This window comes from Musa acuminata, chromosome BXJ2-5 (genome assembly GCF_036884655.1).
Source record: "Musa acuminata AAA Group cultivar baxijiao chromosome BXJ2-5, Cavendish_Baxijiao_AAA, whole genome shotgun sequence".
Classification (NCBI taxonomy): Eukaryota; Viridiplantae; Streptophyta; class Magnoliopsida; order Zingiberales; family Musaceae; genus Musa; species Musa acuminata.
The window spans coordinates 2958300-2973140 of NC_088342.1; the positions used below are offsets into that span (position 1 = coordinate 2958300).

At 41.5% G+C, this 14841-nt stretch overlaps 1 protein-coding gene across 3 annotated transcripts; it reads right to left on the reverse strand.

Annotated features, from left to right (window-relative positions):
* Window positions 1-2: 2 nt before the first annotated feature.
* Window positions 3-13457, reverse strand: LOC103983900 (uncharacterized WD repeat-containing protein C2A9.03). 3 transcript variants are annotated; one of them, XM_018826757.2, is made up of 11 exons: window positions 13300-13457; window positions 12845-12933; window positions 11976-12138; window positions 11613-11780; window positions 11439-11525; window positions 9529-9663; window positions 9299-9409; window positions 1620-1711; window positions 1445-1550; window positions 1041-1127; window positions 3-881 (listed from the first exon to the last, which is right to left on the reverse strand). In XM_018826757.2, the coding sequence occupies exons 3-11, from the start codon at window positions 12111-12113 to the stop codon at window positions 468-470; spliced, it is 1338 nt and encodes a 445-aa protein (XP_018682302.2). In that variant the 5' UTR covers window positions 12114-12138; window positions 12845-12933; window positions 13300-13457; the 3' UTR covers window positions 3-467. The 3 variants fall into 3 exon arrangements, with proteins under 3 accessions (XP_018682302.2, XP_009399522.2, XP_009399521.2); XM_009401247.3 differs by having other exon boundaries at window positions 12845-12941; XM_009401246.3 differs by lacking the exon at window positions 12845-12933.
* Window positions 13458-14841: the final 1384 nt, after the last annotated feature.

The window sequence follows — 14841 nt, forward strand, 5'->3', positions numbered from 1 at the left end:
ACTTGATGAACATGAATCATTGATTTAATAAGAGATCCATCTAATCATATAAACCAACTCAAACCTCTTCCCATGTTGGATAGGAGATTAAAGTAGGATGTCACAGCAACAATTACACCTGAGGTCGCCCCTGGCAAAGATGATGGACTAATCTTATTACACAAGCAAGAAAGATCGGAAACGATGAAACGCAAGAACCACTCAAAAAGTTCTAAAAGAGAAGGCCTCAAGCACAGTTCGAGAGCTTAGCTTGATGCTTCTTTGTCTTTTGTCTTTATCTCATTCTGTCCCTAAGCATCTGTACATTTCTTCAAACACTTCCAACAAATTTATTCATATCAAGCATGATTCTCGTTGCCTCTTGATGCCAAGCGACGAAAGAAGGATGCATCTGAAGGTCCCCATTCTCTATTTGGGGCAGTAGTATATCACACAGTCACAACACTTGACACTGCTATTTGTTCATATCAAAGCAGTGAATCGAGGTACGAGTAGTTCCTGCGACGGTTGTACTGCAGCAAACTCCCATAGGTGCGATCCCATACGCCGACAAACAGAGCCTCCGTGTCGGGACTGAACGATATGCCAGAGATTTCACCGAAGAAGTCCAGCTCCTGCTGCTTGTTGTACCCACTTCCGACGTCAAAGACATGAACAAAGTCTGCAGGTTCGGCCATTGCCATAAATCGTCCATCAGACGTGAAGCGGATCGATCTTATGGCACCGAGATTGCCTCTCAATGCAGCAACAGATTTGGAGAGATTCCTAATGTCCCAAACTCGGCAGGTTTTATCCTGGTTGCCAGTGGCAAAGGTAAAGCCATTCGGATGCCAGGCTGAAGCAAAAGAGAAGTCGATGTGACCCTGCAATTCATGCACAGTCTGCAAGAACACACCAAAAAAACTCATTTTTCTGTTTCATTTTCCAAGTAGGACGTAAATCTGGTAGGGTGTTAAAACCAAATTCTCTAGGTCAGGTTTTAAACTGATTGCTGTTACCGTTTTCTCAACTTACGAGACCAGCAGTCACATCCTACTCACCTTTCCGGTATGAGAATCAACCAAAACTCCTTCAGGGTTGTCTCCCACGATGACAAGAAGCTTTCCATCGGGACTTAGTGATGTGTGCTGCAAAAGTTAAAGCAGGTAAGGAAGCCTCAACTAGTTCAACCCAATGTTGATTAGTTCCTGATACAACACCCAGCATGGAGTACATGAACAAGCAATGATTCAACTAATGAGGAAGTATATCACAGCAGCAAAATAGCTAAAATTTGGCACCTTCACTTCTTGAATTACTACTGAATAGCTTCATTATTGAATTAACAAATTCCAAACTAACGCTTAAATAACTTTAAGTTACAATTTATCCATTTAAGATTAGCTACTGAATGAAAAAAAGAAGATCCAACCTACAATAATGAGCTAAAATGCAGATAGCTTACATTCACAGGCCATGGGAATGGGAAATGCTTGCAAAGCTGAAACTTCTCCATGTCAAAATCTCGAACTCCACAGTCATTATTTGAAGCCATAAAGTGAACAGCACCACTAAATAAATTTCAATATTAAGTCAAACAAGCAACAGAAAAAAATTAAATGGCCAAAGTAATCAGGTACCTGGGACTGTTATAAATTTCAACTGCGTTAGTTATTGCATTGTCTTCGTATGTTGTCCGGCAACAAAAACTGATTCCTTCTCGATCTAAATACTACATTCCATAACAAAATGACAAACAATCAAATGACCACACATCCCAAATAACAACAGTGTCTATATGGCAGGTAATTTATCTGAAGGCAACTATAATTAGTTTGTCAAAATCTTAAAAAACAAAGGTTTTAGAAATTTTAATCTGATCTAGCAAATCTCTAATAAGACCAAATACTTGCAACAGCATTGACAACAAAAAAGGGCCTAAAGACAAACTAAGGATATAACAAACTAACTGCTGTTTCAATGATAGTATCCAAAATCATAGTTGCCAAAGCCCAGTTGCATAATTTAATAAAATAGAACACAATAAGAAGGATAAGCATCTCAAATCAAATCAAGTAGTACTAGGTGTACAATACAAGTCTTAAGAGTAATTATGCCAAACTGTCATGAACGGTCGTCGCGTACCCGCAACAACTTCGTTCAACAAACCGTTCGTCGCTTTTGCATGCTTGTACCGAGACATGGTAGTATGTTTTGCCTTAGTTTTGTGTGTTTTTGCTTGTAAAAATGCATGTTCGAATAGGTTACAGCGCTGCAGTGCGATCGCTCACCGCGCCGGGCCGAACTGCCCAAAACAGCTCCGTTTTCGCATGCCACGGCTTGTTTTCTGCAAGCTGTAGCTGCACGCAAAACGTCAGCCTTCTCAACACCCTGGAACCTACCAAGTGGCACAGGGCTGGATGGGGCTTCGGTATATTGTCGGGCGTTGAAAAATCTTCACAAGTTCGCACGTTAACTTAACGGGAACATGCTTTCGCGCCCGGCACTCGGTGAGCAGTTGTTTGTGGACTTGCAACTGTTCGTTCTACCTTCTAAAGTCCTTGTTTTCCTCCTTCCCCTCTTTTCTCTTATGCACGCAAGGTGCTTATTGAATTGCATGTAAAGCTTTCCTTTACGCGAGACGTCGGGACTTGTCTGTCATTCGTTTTCGAACTAATCAACTTTCTCTTTTACAGGTCTTTCGAGACCTAAGTGAGGTTGCAAATTGGCTGACCCTTTGCAGACGCATATCGTAAGGGCGCGCCACGACTTAGGCAATCCCAACTAAGTCCGAGAAGTTGGCGCGAGGGTGCTTCGCGACTTAGGCAACTGAAGCTAAGTTCGCATCTTTGCCCCAAAAGTGCCTCACGACTTAGGCAATTCTAGCTAAAGTCCGTGACATTATGGTATCAAAGCGGACAAGCAATTCGAGCAAGCAACGAAGGAACTTCGCAATCTCGCCATAACAAAGCATCGTGGCGAATCAAGCAAGACGGGGCAAGCCGGACCCTTGCCCCAAGCAACCACAGGTGGGCTACAAGTGCATACTCGCTCTCATGTTGTTGGAGCTGCTCAGGAGGAGCGCGGCAACGAACATGATGAGCGAGAAGTTGGCTACTCTCCGCGAGCGGAGGAGGCGCAATATGAAGCACTAACCGAGAAAAATAGTTATAAGGAGAGACTCATAGCGAAGGAAACCCGCTTGGATGTTCTTGAAGCGAGCTTGGAGGAACTCTAGCAGGGCCAACGAAGGCTTCTTGGGGTAGAGAGCTCGCAAGAAGAAGCTGAATCCCGGATCGACAAGGTTGAGGCCCTAATCGATCGACTATCAGACGACACCAAAGACTCTTTGCAACATCTGCACGAAATCGTGGCGGAACTCACTTCTAAAGTAACTATGCTCACAAAGGCACTAAATGCAGGAGGGAGCAACACTCGCGTTGCGCTACCACAAAACTTGAGAGCACTCGAGCCGCATTGTTATGGGGGTGCCAGAGATGCTAAAGAGCTCGAGAATTTCCTGTTCGACTTGGAACAATACTTTCGAGCTATGAGGCCTGATTCTGAAGAAACCAAAGTTTCGATAGCAACCATGTATTTGAATGGGGATGCAAAACTTTGGTAGCGACCCCGTTGGGAGGATATCCAACAAGGTCGGTGTCGGGTGGACACATGGGAGGACTTAAAGCGAGAGTTGAGAACTCAGCTCCTACCCGAGAATATAGAGTTTGTCGCAAGGAGGAAACTGAGACAACTCTGCCAAAGCATTTCCATTCGAGACTACGTGAAGCAATTTTCTATACTAATGTTGGACATACAAAACATGTCCGAGAAGGATAAACTATTCAACTTCCTCGATGGTTTGAAGCCATGGGCTCAACAAGAACTGCATCGAAGGAATATCACCGATGTGATCGAGGCAATTGCGGTCGTAGAAAGGTTCACCGACTTTGTTTCCTCTGAGGACTCAGGAAAAAGGAAACAAGCTTCAGGAAATCGCCCTCCAAAATATTTTTGAGGGAAGGAGCCCGGGGGCAAACAAAGGAAGAAAAGTTCTCACAAAGGGCCAAGCACAAAAGACAAAGCCCCAAAACTTGACGGATGCTCCTTGTGTAGAGGGCCGCACATGGTGAGGGAGTGTCCACATAAATAAACACTCAATGCTTTAACAACTTCAATCCACCTCCCCAAATCAGACAAGGGCAAGGCCGTAGCCCTCAGTTCAAGTAGTTCAGAATCCAGTAGCAACGATGAAGAGTCGCAAGGTCCCCGAATTGTCATGGACTTAGCTGGTTTTGCCTAAGTCATGCGACACCCTTGCGTGTCTGTCCACAAAGGTCAGTCTCCCCGAAACGTCCCATGGTCCCTTAGGACCTACAAAAGAGAAAACGGGTTAGAGAAAGCGTCTCACTCGGGATCCACAAGTAAATATTTTTGAAAACACTTCATAGCCAGTGCAAATTATAAACAGACTTTACAAGCTCTGAACGGTTGCACAACAAAGGGTCAAAATGGTCCATTACAGACTGAGTATTTCTCACAAGTATCCATGTGACACAACCTTTATTTACAAACCTAAATCGGCCACCAAACCGAACTAAAATGGGGCTGTTAAGCCTTTGACCATTCCTCTACATGCTGTGCAAAGCATGAATAAACTAAAAGACACGGACATACATAAGCATTACATCAAACATCTTGTTTAGAATTTTGTCCGTGATAGAATAGAAGCAATGCATTTGTTGATTGCATTGCAGGGTCAAGTGAGGGAGAACATAAAGGCAAAGTCATTGAAAGTAGGGAGTAACGAGCTGATGTACGTGGACATTAAGCTTAATGGCCAAACAACCCGTGCAATGGTGGACACGAGCGCTACTCACAACTTTATTGCCGATTAAGCGACTTAGGCTGATCTTGGAGAAGAACCCAAGTCGGATGAAGGTGGTGAACTCGGAGGCCAAGCGGATCTTCGAGCTGGCAAAGGGTGTCCCCATCAAGATTGGAACATGGAGCGGGAGCACGAACATGATGGCGGTGTCATTGGATGACTTCCAAGTGATTCTTAGAATGGAGTTTATGCACGCGGCGAAGTTGGTGCCAATGTCGTTCCTAAACTCCCTATATATGATGAGAGGTAATGACCCTTGTGTGGTTCACGTCTCTCGGAGAGGAACCAGGGACCCCCAACAAATATCGGCATTATAACTGAAGAAAGAGGTATAAAAAGATGAATTAACATTCGAGGCTGTTGTGAAGCTAGAGCCACTCAATGAGGAGGTCATTCATGAACCTGTTGTGATGGCGAACGTTCTGAAGCAGTTCACAGACGTTATGCCACCCGAGTTGCCGAAGACTCTACCGCCACGCAGAAGCGCGAATCATAATATCGAGCTGGAGCTAGGAGTGCAGCCTCCAGTAAAACCACCCTACCGCATGTCCCCTCCAGAGCTAGCAGAGCTCAGAAAGTAGTTAGATGAACTACTAAGCGGTGGTCTCATCTGTAGTTCTAAAGTATCATTCAGAGCTCCAGTTCTCTTCCAAAAGAAACAAGATGAGAGCCTCCGTCTATGCGTCGATTATCGAGCCCTCAATAAAGTGACGATGAAGAACAAGTATCCCATCCCGCTCATCGCGGACTTGTTCGACCAATTGGGCAAAGCCAAGTATTTCTCCAAACTCAACCTCCGATCGAGGTACTGACAGGTGCACATTGTTGAAGGCGACGAAGCGAAGACAACTTGCGTGACCAGGTATGGAGCGTTTGAGTTTTTGGTGATACCTTTTGGCTTAACCAACGCTTCGGCCACGTTCTGCACTCTTATGAACCAACTATTCAAAGAGTATTTGGATAAGTTTATGGTCGTCTACTTGGACGATATCGTCGTCTACAGCCAAACGCTCAAGGAGCATGTCAAGCACCTTCGGACAATTTTCAAGGTTCTTAGGGAGAACACTTTGTTCGTGAAATGAGAGAAGTGCTACTTTGCTCAAACAGAGATATTATTCTTAGGGCATCGAATCAGTGATGGCTCCATTCGGATGGGCAAATCAAAGGTGCAAGCTGTTGTGGAATGACAAACTCCAAAGGTGCTAGAGCTGAGATCCTTTCTTGGTTTCGTCAACTACTATCGGCGCTTCATAGCGGGGTATTCGAAGCGTACAACTCCACTGACGGAGTTGTTGAAGGAGTAGTCTTGGAGGTGGTCTAACAAGTGAAGCTGCATTTCAAGATTTGAAGGTTGCTGTGTTGGAAGAATCGATGCTCAAATTGCCGGACTATGGGGAGCCCTTCGAAGTCTATACAGATGCTTCAGACTTCGTTATTGAATGAGTAATTATGCAGGAGGGTCACCCGATGGCCAACGAGAGCCGCAAGCTCAACAAGACCGAGCAGTGGTATCTGGTGCACGAGAAGATGACAACGGTAGTCCACTATCTACGAGTTTGGCGACACTACCTTCTCAGATCGCGATTTGTGTTGAGAACAAACAACATCGCTTTGAGCTATTTCCAAACTCAAAAGAAACTCTCCCCAAAGCAAGCATGACGGTAGGACTTCCTGGCTGAGTTTGATATAGCAATAGAGTACAAGCCCGAAAAAGCAAATGTCGTGGCCGATGCATTGAGCCGGAAAGTGGAGCGAGTGAATGCCATACGGTTGGAGGGCAGAGGCCAAGCAAGTCAGTTGCACCCTAACTTCCTTTCCAGGATAGACTGTATAGTGATCCCTAGGCAATGACCTTGATGCAACTCATTAAAGAAGGCAAGATACGACGATTTTGGGTCTATGAGGGACTCATTTATACAAAAGGAAATTGGGTTTATGTTCCTCGAGTGGACAATTTAAGGTATGAACTCTTAAAAAAGTATCATGATTCCCTTTGGGATGGACATCCAAGTATTCACAGAATCTTGGCTCTTGTGGAGAGGGCCTTCTATTGACCGAAAATAGGGACTAATATGGAGGAATATGTTCGAACGTGCCTCACTTGCCAACAAGACAAGGTGGAGCAACGAAAGCCGGTGGGACTTTTGAAGTTGTTGCCTGTACCAGAAAGGCCGTGGGAGAGCATTTCCTTAGACTTCACATCAAGCTTGTCGGCAGTAGGGTAACTCGGATCGATACTCGTGGTGGTCGATCGATTTTCAAAGTATGCAACTTTCATTGCTGCACCCCTACACTGTTCAGTAGAGGAGGCGGCCAAGCTGATAATGAAGAATGTGGTGAAGTATTGGGGAGTCCCGCACAATATCATCAATGATCGAGACGCTCGGTTCCTGGGACGATTCTGAACCGAGCTATTCAAATTGTTGGGGTCTAAGTTATCCTTCTCCACAAGCTTCCACCCCCAGACGGATGGCCAAACTGAAAGGATAAACTCGCTCCTCAGCACTACGTAAGTGCTAACCAACGAGATTGGGTGAAGCTGTTGGACATAGCCCAATTCTCCTATAACTTGCAGCGGAGCTCTGCGTCCAACAAGAGCCCCTTCGAGATCAATACAGGACAACAACCGTCAACTCCTCACACCTTGGCTATTGGGTATACTGGGAGTAGTCTGTCAGTATATCACTTTATAAAAGAATGACACTGAAATACAGATATTGCACGGGCTTACTTGGAGAAGGCGACCAAAAGATGAAGAAGTGGGCAGACTTGGGAAGGCGGTTGTAGGAGTTCAAAGTCGATGATTTGGTGTTGGTAAAGCTCCAACCAGCATCACTCTAATTCTTTAGGAACAAAGTACATAAAGGATTGGTGCGTAAGTATGAAAGGCCCTTCCCAATTATCAGTAGGGTGGGCAACGTCTCCTACAAGTTGCAACTGCTGGCGTGGCTCAAAATTCACAATGTTTTCCACGCCAGCAACTTGAAAGCCTACCACTTAGATCCGCAAGATGCTTCCCGAAGTGTTCCAACTCGACCACCCCCCCCCCACCAGAGCCTCTTATGAAAAGCGAGTTGAAACCATTTTAGCGAATCGCAAGATAAAGCTACCCAATGGTGCTGAACAGACCGAGTACTTGGTGAAGTGGCGAAAGCTTCCCCGAACCGAAGCCAGTTGGGAGCCTGAAGATGCCCTACGACATAAAGAAGCAGTCATCAACAACTACCAACAAGCGTCGACGAGGGCGTCGACAGTTTAAGTGGGGGAGAATATCACAAACGGTCGTCGCGCACCCGCAACAACTTCGTTTAACGAATCGTTCGTAGCTTTTGCATGCTTGCACCGAGACATGGCAGCATGTTTTGCCTTAGTTTTGTGTGTTTTTCTTTGTAAAAATGCATGTTCGAACAGGTTGCAGCGCTGCAGTGCGATCGCTCACCGCACCGGGCCGAACTGCCCAAAATAGCTCCGTTTTCGTGTGCCATGGCTTGTTTTCTGCAAGCCGCAGTTGCACGCGAAATGTCAGTCATCTCAGTACATTGAAACCACCCGGGTGGCACATGGTTAGATGGGTCTTCGGTATATTGTCGGCGTTGAAAAATCTTCACAAGTTCGCATGTTAACTTGACGGAAACTTACATTTGCGCCCGGCACCCAGTGAGCAGTTGTTTGTGGACTTGCAACTTTTCGTTCTACTTTCTAAAGTCCTTGTTTTCCTCCCCCTCTTTTCTCTTATGCACGCAAGGTGCTTGCTGAATTGCTTGTAAAGCTTCCATTTCCACGAGACATCGGGACTTGTCTGTCGCTTATTTTCGAACTAATCAACTTTCTCTTTTACAAGTTCTTTGGGACCTGAGTGAGGTTGCAAATTGGTTGACCCTTTGTGGACGCATATCGGAAGGGTGCGCCACGACTTAGGCAATCCCAGCTAAGTCCGAGAAGTGGGCGTGAGGGTGCTTCACGACTTAGGCAACGGAAGTTAAGTTCGTGTCTTTGCCGCAAAGGTACCTCACGACTTAGACAATTCTAGCTAAGTCCGTGCCAAAACGAAAGATAAAGTCCAAAAAGCTAAGCTAAAAATTTGTCACGAATGCATGATCCAACTGAAAGGAAAAAAACAGAAACCTCAAAATAAGCAAAATGCTAAATCTTTAATTGTTCTCATTATCAGACACACTCTGTCAACTAATTCTTCAGTTGAATAGGCGGAGGTTATCAACTTAATATCATAATTCTCCATCATGCTCACCAACAAAATGTTCATCCATTTGGCCTTCGATATGGTTCTTAAGACCTAATCCAAATAATGACAAAAACAGCCAACTACTAGATACAGCATGAATATCCAGTATCATTATCTCTATAATCTACAAATGTATTCTTTGGCGCAAATTTTAGCATAATTAGCAGGAGAGTGACAAAGGGAATTACTTTACAAATGAGTTCTCCTTGGAATCCACCGGCTACAAGCAGCTTATCTTTTACTGCCAATGTGCTAACTTGAGTCTGTGAAAATCCTTCTAATAAACTACCTGGGTGTTTCTGTAGCCAAAAAGACAGATTCATGGATTAATATAACAGCAGAACAATGCTGATATGTGAATCACAAAAATTAACTAATGTGTTCGAATTTTTCCAAAAGTTAACAGAAGCGCATGCACCTCACTAGGTGCTACGTGTCCTGAAACATTCATGATTTCAGACTTTTGACAACTTAATGCTGACCAATGAAGCACAGAATAGTTTGACATCAAGTAGACATCATGCTTTGAGGTTGCCCAAACCAAATTCCTCAGCTGCAAAGGGAATGTTAGAAGAACAGTCAATATTAAACACACAACCTTTACAATGAAAGCAACCACCATACTGCTACAATGCAACCGAAGATACAGGACAAAAGATACAATACAAAACCATTCTTATGAACATAGCCAACCTACAAATAACCAAGGAAATTAGATGACTACTCCACTATAGAAAAATGTGAACTATGTTTAGTAATGGTTGAAATAATAATAATCTTCAGGTTGAACAAAATTGGAGTGTGATCAAGGTTCTCTAAGGTAAATATTGATTTATTTGCATTTAAATTAATTATTAGAAATGGCAACACAAAGACTGGCTAAAAGAAAATGCAACTGAATACTGGATGCCTTTGGAGAAGTTTGCTTTGCAAGAATTTTCATAATGTTAATAAAAAATAAACTCTTTCCAAAAGAATAGTTCAGAAATACTAGTTAATTACATGTTATTTATTATGAAATGTAACCATACACTTGACCGAGCTTTGTCATACATTATATTATATAGTTGCAATATCTTCCTATTGTCATATGTTATACCAAATCCTATTATTTCAAGATTTGGCATATCAGTATATCTGTATAATATCAATAGGCATCCATATTATATATTTAACAACTAAGTTAAGGGCCTATGTCTTTGATTGGGTTTAAGTTGACCTCTAACACAGCCCATCCTGCTTGAGTTGCAGCTCTAACCTGTAACCATCTATGGGACAAACCACATTCTAAACATGTTATATAAACTGTGTAGCAACATTTACCCAAGTTCACCTGTGTTCCGTAATTGTCTATTTCTTCATCAGCTTTGTTTTGTTATCTTCTATATTTTTCTTATTTTGGATTTTTCTGTTGTATTTTCCAGAGTTCATATTCTTAAAAATATTTTTTGCCACAATTCCGTTATGGTTCTGCAATCCCACCAAACCATCCAAACTTTCCAAACATAACCCTAAATTTCAATAATGATCAAAATCTGATCCAGCAAACTTGGAGTATATCAAAAAATTGCAGAACATGCAATTCCCACATAAATGACTCAAAAGAATGTTAACGAGACTAGAAGGATTGAGAAACAATAGTCACTCTGATTTCTTATTGAATGGCATGTTTAACTACACAATGTATGTAATCGGAACATACATTCGCTTAGTTATCCTTATTTTTCTTCCAAGATCTCTTTCCAGTTTCTTTCTACACTAGAAATCTTAAATGGCTTTAAATTAGTACCTTTGTTTACATTGCTAATGTATCATATTGTGCAATAGCCAAACCTGTAACCCACCAAAATCTGATTCATGATAATGTATCGATCATATACTTCACTCATATGAGTATCCACTTTGAGCAAACGTCGATACAAAAAACCCATATTCACAACTGCAGATTAAATGTGTGGCCATATATAGTTTTTAACGCCTGCAGCTGATCCATTTTTGCCCTCTCTGTTGTTACCAGTTGCAATCACCCAAGTCAGATGTAAAAAATGATATGATCTTTTCTACCTACATCTTTTCTCTTGCTTTATGTTACAGAAGCAGAAATCTGTAAGTACCACCAAGATATATCCAAAATTGATCTAATTGGGCTCTCCTTTGTGGTGTGATCTCCGAATAGCAATGGATTATATAGTGCCTATAAAATTGTTGAGCTTTATTACATCAATGTCAAAAGCTCAAACCTGAGTACATCTTGATAGTATTAACATGACAGCAATATGATATAATAAGTCTACAACTCAACTCTAGCAAACATCTGTAACTGGTCACCTGAAAATGAAGGATAGTTGATTTGACAGCTCTTGTATTTCGCCAGAATTCATAATACGTGCCTCCCTTCTCAGTTGGTTTACATTCCTACACAGGAAAGTAACATGTAGAAAACTTAACAAGAAGAAAAATCAAATTTAAGTAACTGAGCTGTACATTGCCAAAGCATCATGCCTTCTCTGATGCTTCTCCAGAATTTTGAACATTTTCATAATTCTTGTATTGTTCTAATCTGGTCTGTCTGTACTGTTTCCTAGTGATGCTCAGACTGTGCCATGGAATTCCTTGGATATCCTTTCCTTTCCTTGCTTGGGCTGATGTAGTATCAGTTACCCTATAATTCTGAGAAAAAAAAAGGAAAAAACAAGAACTTTTTCTTTGTCAGAGTCTATCAAAAAGATGAAGAAAAAGTTAACAGTGATCATATGACTCTGCAGCATAAAAGAAGTACAACTGTAGATGGTAGTAGAATAAATTGCTTAACGCACCCAAATGAAAGATCAACATACAAAAAGCTGTTGAACTAGATAAACATACAGATTGGCCATATTCTTCATCATCGGAATCTGAATCACCCATCCCTCTTCCACGGAGTTCTTCATCCATGTCATCCTCTCCATCACCCATTTCATAAGCGTCTGCCATTTCATCAACATCCTCATGATACCGAGACATTTTCCAATTGCAGAAGCCTAAACCTCTGTGGTACAGAATAAGTTAACTAACTCAGCAATCAAAAACCATATTAATGCAGAAAAGTCAAGCAACACAACAGAAAGAAGTTCCATGGCCCTATGAGAGCTTCAATATCCAAGAGAAAGAAGCTTAGAACTATAATGGTCTAGTTCTGGTGCTTTCGGCTAGTTGAAAAGGAATTGCAATATAGGAGGGAAAGTGTCAAAGTACGCACAATTTCCCAAAGTTCCTAAGCTGATCCATTTACAATTAGTTATACTGTACATATATACACCAGTGTGACGATAAACAACAGAAAAATACACATAATTAACACTTATTGGATGCCTCTCTCAAATATTAGCCAAATGTTGGGCAATGCACTCAACAGAGTACCTTGCACATTCAATCATTTATTTTTTTGGAAACACCAAATCTAAAAAAGCAAACATGATTTAGAAGAACTGAATAAGAGAAGCTCCAAAAAAAATGTTCATCACAACAGAAGAAAAAAAAATCCTACCCACAAATCAAAAGAAGAAAAAACAACAGAGATTCACCAACACTAAGGGCCTAAAGCTTTCAAGAAACAACAAGATAAACAAAATGAACAATCATACAGCAGCATCCAATGCAAGCAAAACCAAGGAAAAGCCAAAGGCACGAAGATAAACGATCGTACAGTTATTGGCACAAGCAAACCTATCTAAATTAAGCAATAAGCATTTTACCCGTCAATAGCGGAATGTGCCACTTGTCGGTTTAAAATTATTGCACTCGTTCTGCATAACCAGCAAATCGATGGCTATATACTCCTATTCTGCAGATCTATTCAGGAAAAGCTTCAAAATTTACTAGGGTTAAAAAAAAAGTTTCTAACCATCATCCCACATCAAGATTGTAACCCAATCATGTCTACAAATAAATGAACACGGGTAAACTTCCACAGACAAACACCAAAAGAGAAATTATCAGTTTCCCATAGGAAAATATCAACCAAAACAAAAAGGAGGACACTTTCAATCAAAAGGCATCAGACCACTTGGCTGTAAGCAAACGCCCGAGGCGGATTGGGCTGATGCAAGATTCCCCCGATCCCGGGCTTAGATCTCGTGCCGATCGCATAAATCTCACGAAAACGAAAGCAAAAGAGAAAAGAAAGACCGGATGTTTCGTCGGCGCGCACCTCTTCCAGGAATCAACAGCCTCAGATCTCGGTGGAGGCGACGATCCGCATCAACCCCGGTCGGAATCCGAAGAACCGCAACGTCTTCCGATACGGAAATCCTATTCTAGAGTTTGAGTGGGTTTTTTTTCCCCTATTATTTTCTTTTTACTTAAATACTTTTTATTACTCTTCAAAGCGACGTCTCTCTCTCTCTCTCTCTCTCATCAGTTCGCGAGGACGCTTCAGGAATCGAAATCTCGGGCGGTTTCCCATAGCAACCCTCCTCATCCGCGAAGAACTACCAAGTTGCCACGATGAGGCTTTATTGGGTCGGATTCACTACAATATGAACCTGGATTTGGAAAGGAGTATAAGATCCAATATGAACCCGAATCCGACGGTTGCCGTGTTGGATTATTGGGTTTCTTTTTAGCTCTATGAATCCAATTCTAACGATTTAATATAGTGCGCTATATTAAGTCGAATTCGTATAATCAATCATATTTATTTTCAGATGAGTATCTTCAATCATACAAAATATAATCTATTAGAAAAAGATAAATCAATTCGTCACAATATTTTTTTTGAATTTAATCGCTGACGATTGGGATCTCAGACTATAAATAGAGTTTCTCTGACAAATTGATAATCAAATTGATATTATGATTTATTATCATTATTATTTGACTCAAGAGGGGAATTTCTTTTTAATTAGTTAAATATTTAAATAAATTCACTTTTGTTTGAAATTGAGGATTTAATCTCTACTCGACATAATGAATGATGATTTGAAGTCTTTCATTTCAAGATGATAGATAGATAGATAGATAGATAGATAGATAAATGGCTCTTATTTCTGTGTAGGAATCCAATCCAAGTAGCTGCTTCCCCAGTGGAATGGTTCAGCTTGTGAATAGGAGGGAGTTGGAAGGGCTATATCCGGGAGGGAGTGGGAAGATATGCTTGAGTCGTAGGGACCATCTTAAAAGAAGAACCGAGTGTTTCTTGAGGTGATCACAAAGTCTCAAACAAACACTGTCTGATCCAAAAGCATTGATGACTCCACAGGACCCATGGAATGCATCTTCCTCGCACCAGCTGTTCGTTTGCCTGTAGCCCTTCTCATGATCATGCCATTAAGTGTTTCTTTACTAGCAAATATCATTTTAGAGTGTAACACCTTTCAGATCCCATTTAGTGTTTCTCTCCCACCATATCATTGGGAATCAATAGGTATCCTTTTTTTGCCAAAGAAATTATTGTACCTTTCGTACAGGTTTGTAGTTCTACTGCCGTGGACTGGAATTGACGATTAAGATGGAAGAATATGTCATAAATAATGTCTTAAGAATGGAGAAGGACAAGTCAACTATGATATGTACCACGCAATATATTAACATGCTTTTATCATGTCTCCATGTTTGATTTCTACTAAGAAACAAATTTTTTTTTTTACTTTGATTATAATATTTTTAATTAAATCATAAAAAGAGGATGATTGTTCTTTGAGTAGGTTTGACTTTGATTTTAAGTCCTAAATTATCCTTTCATTTCTCTCAA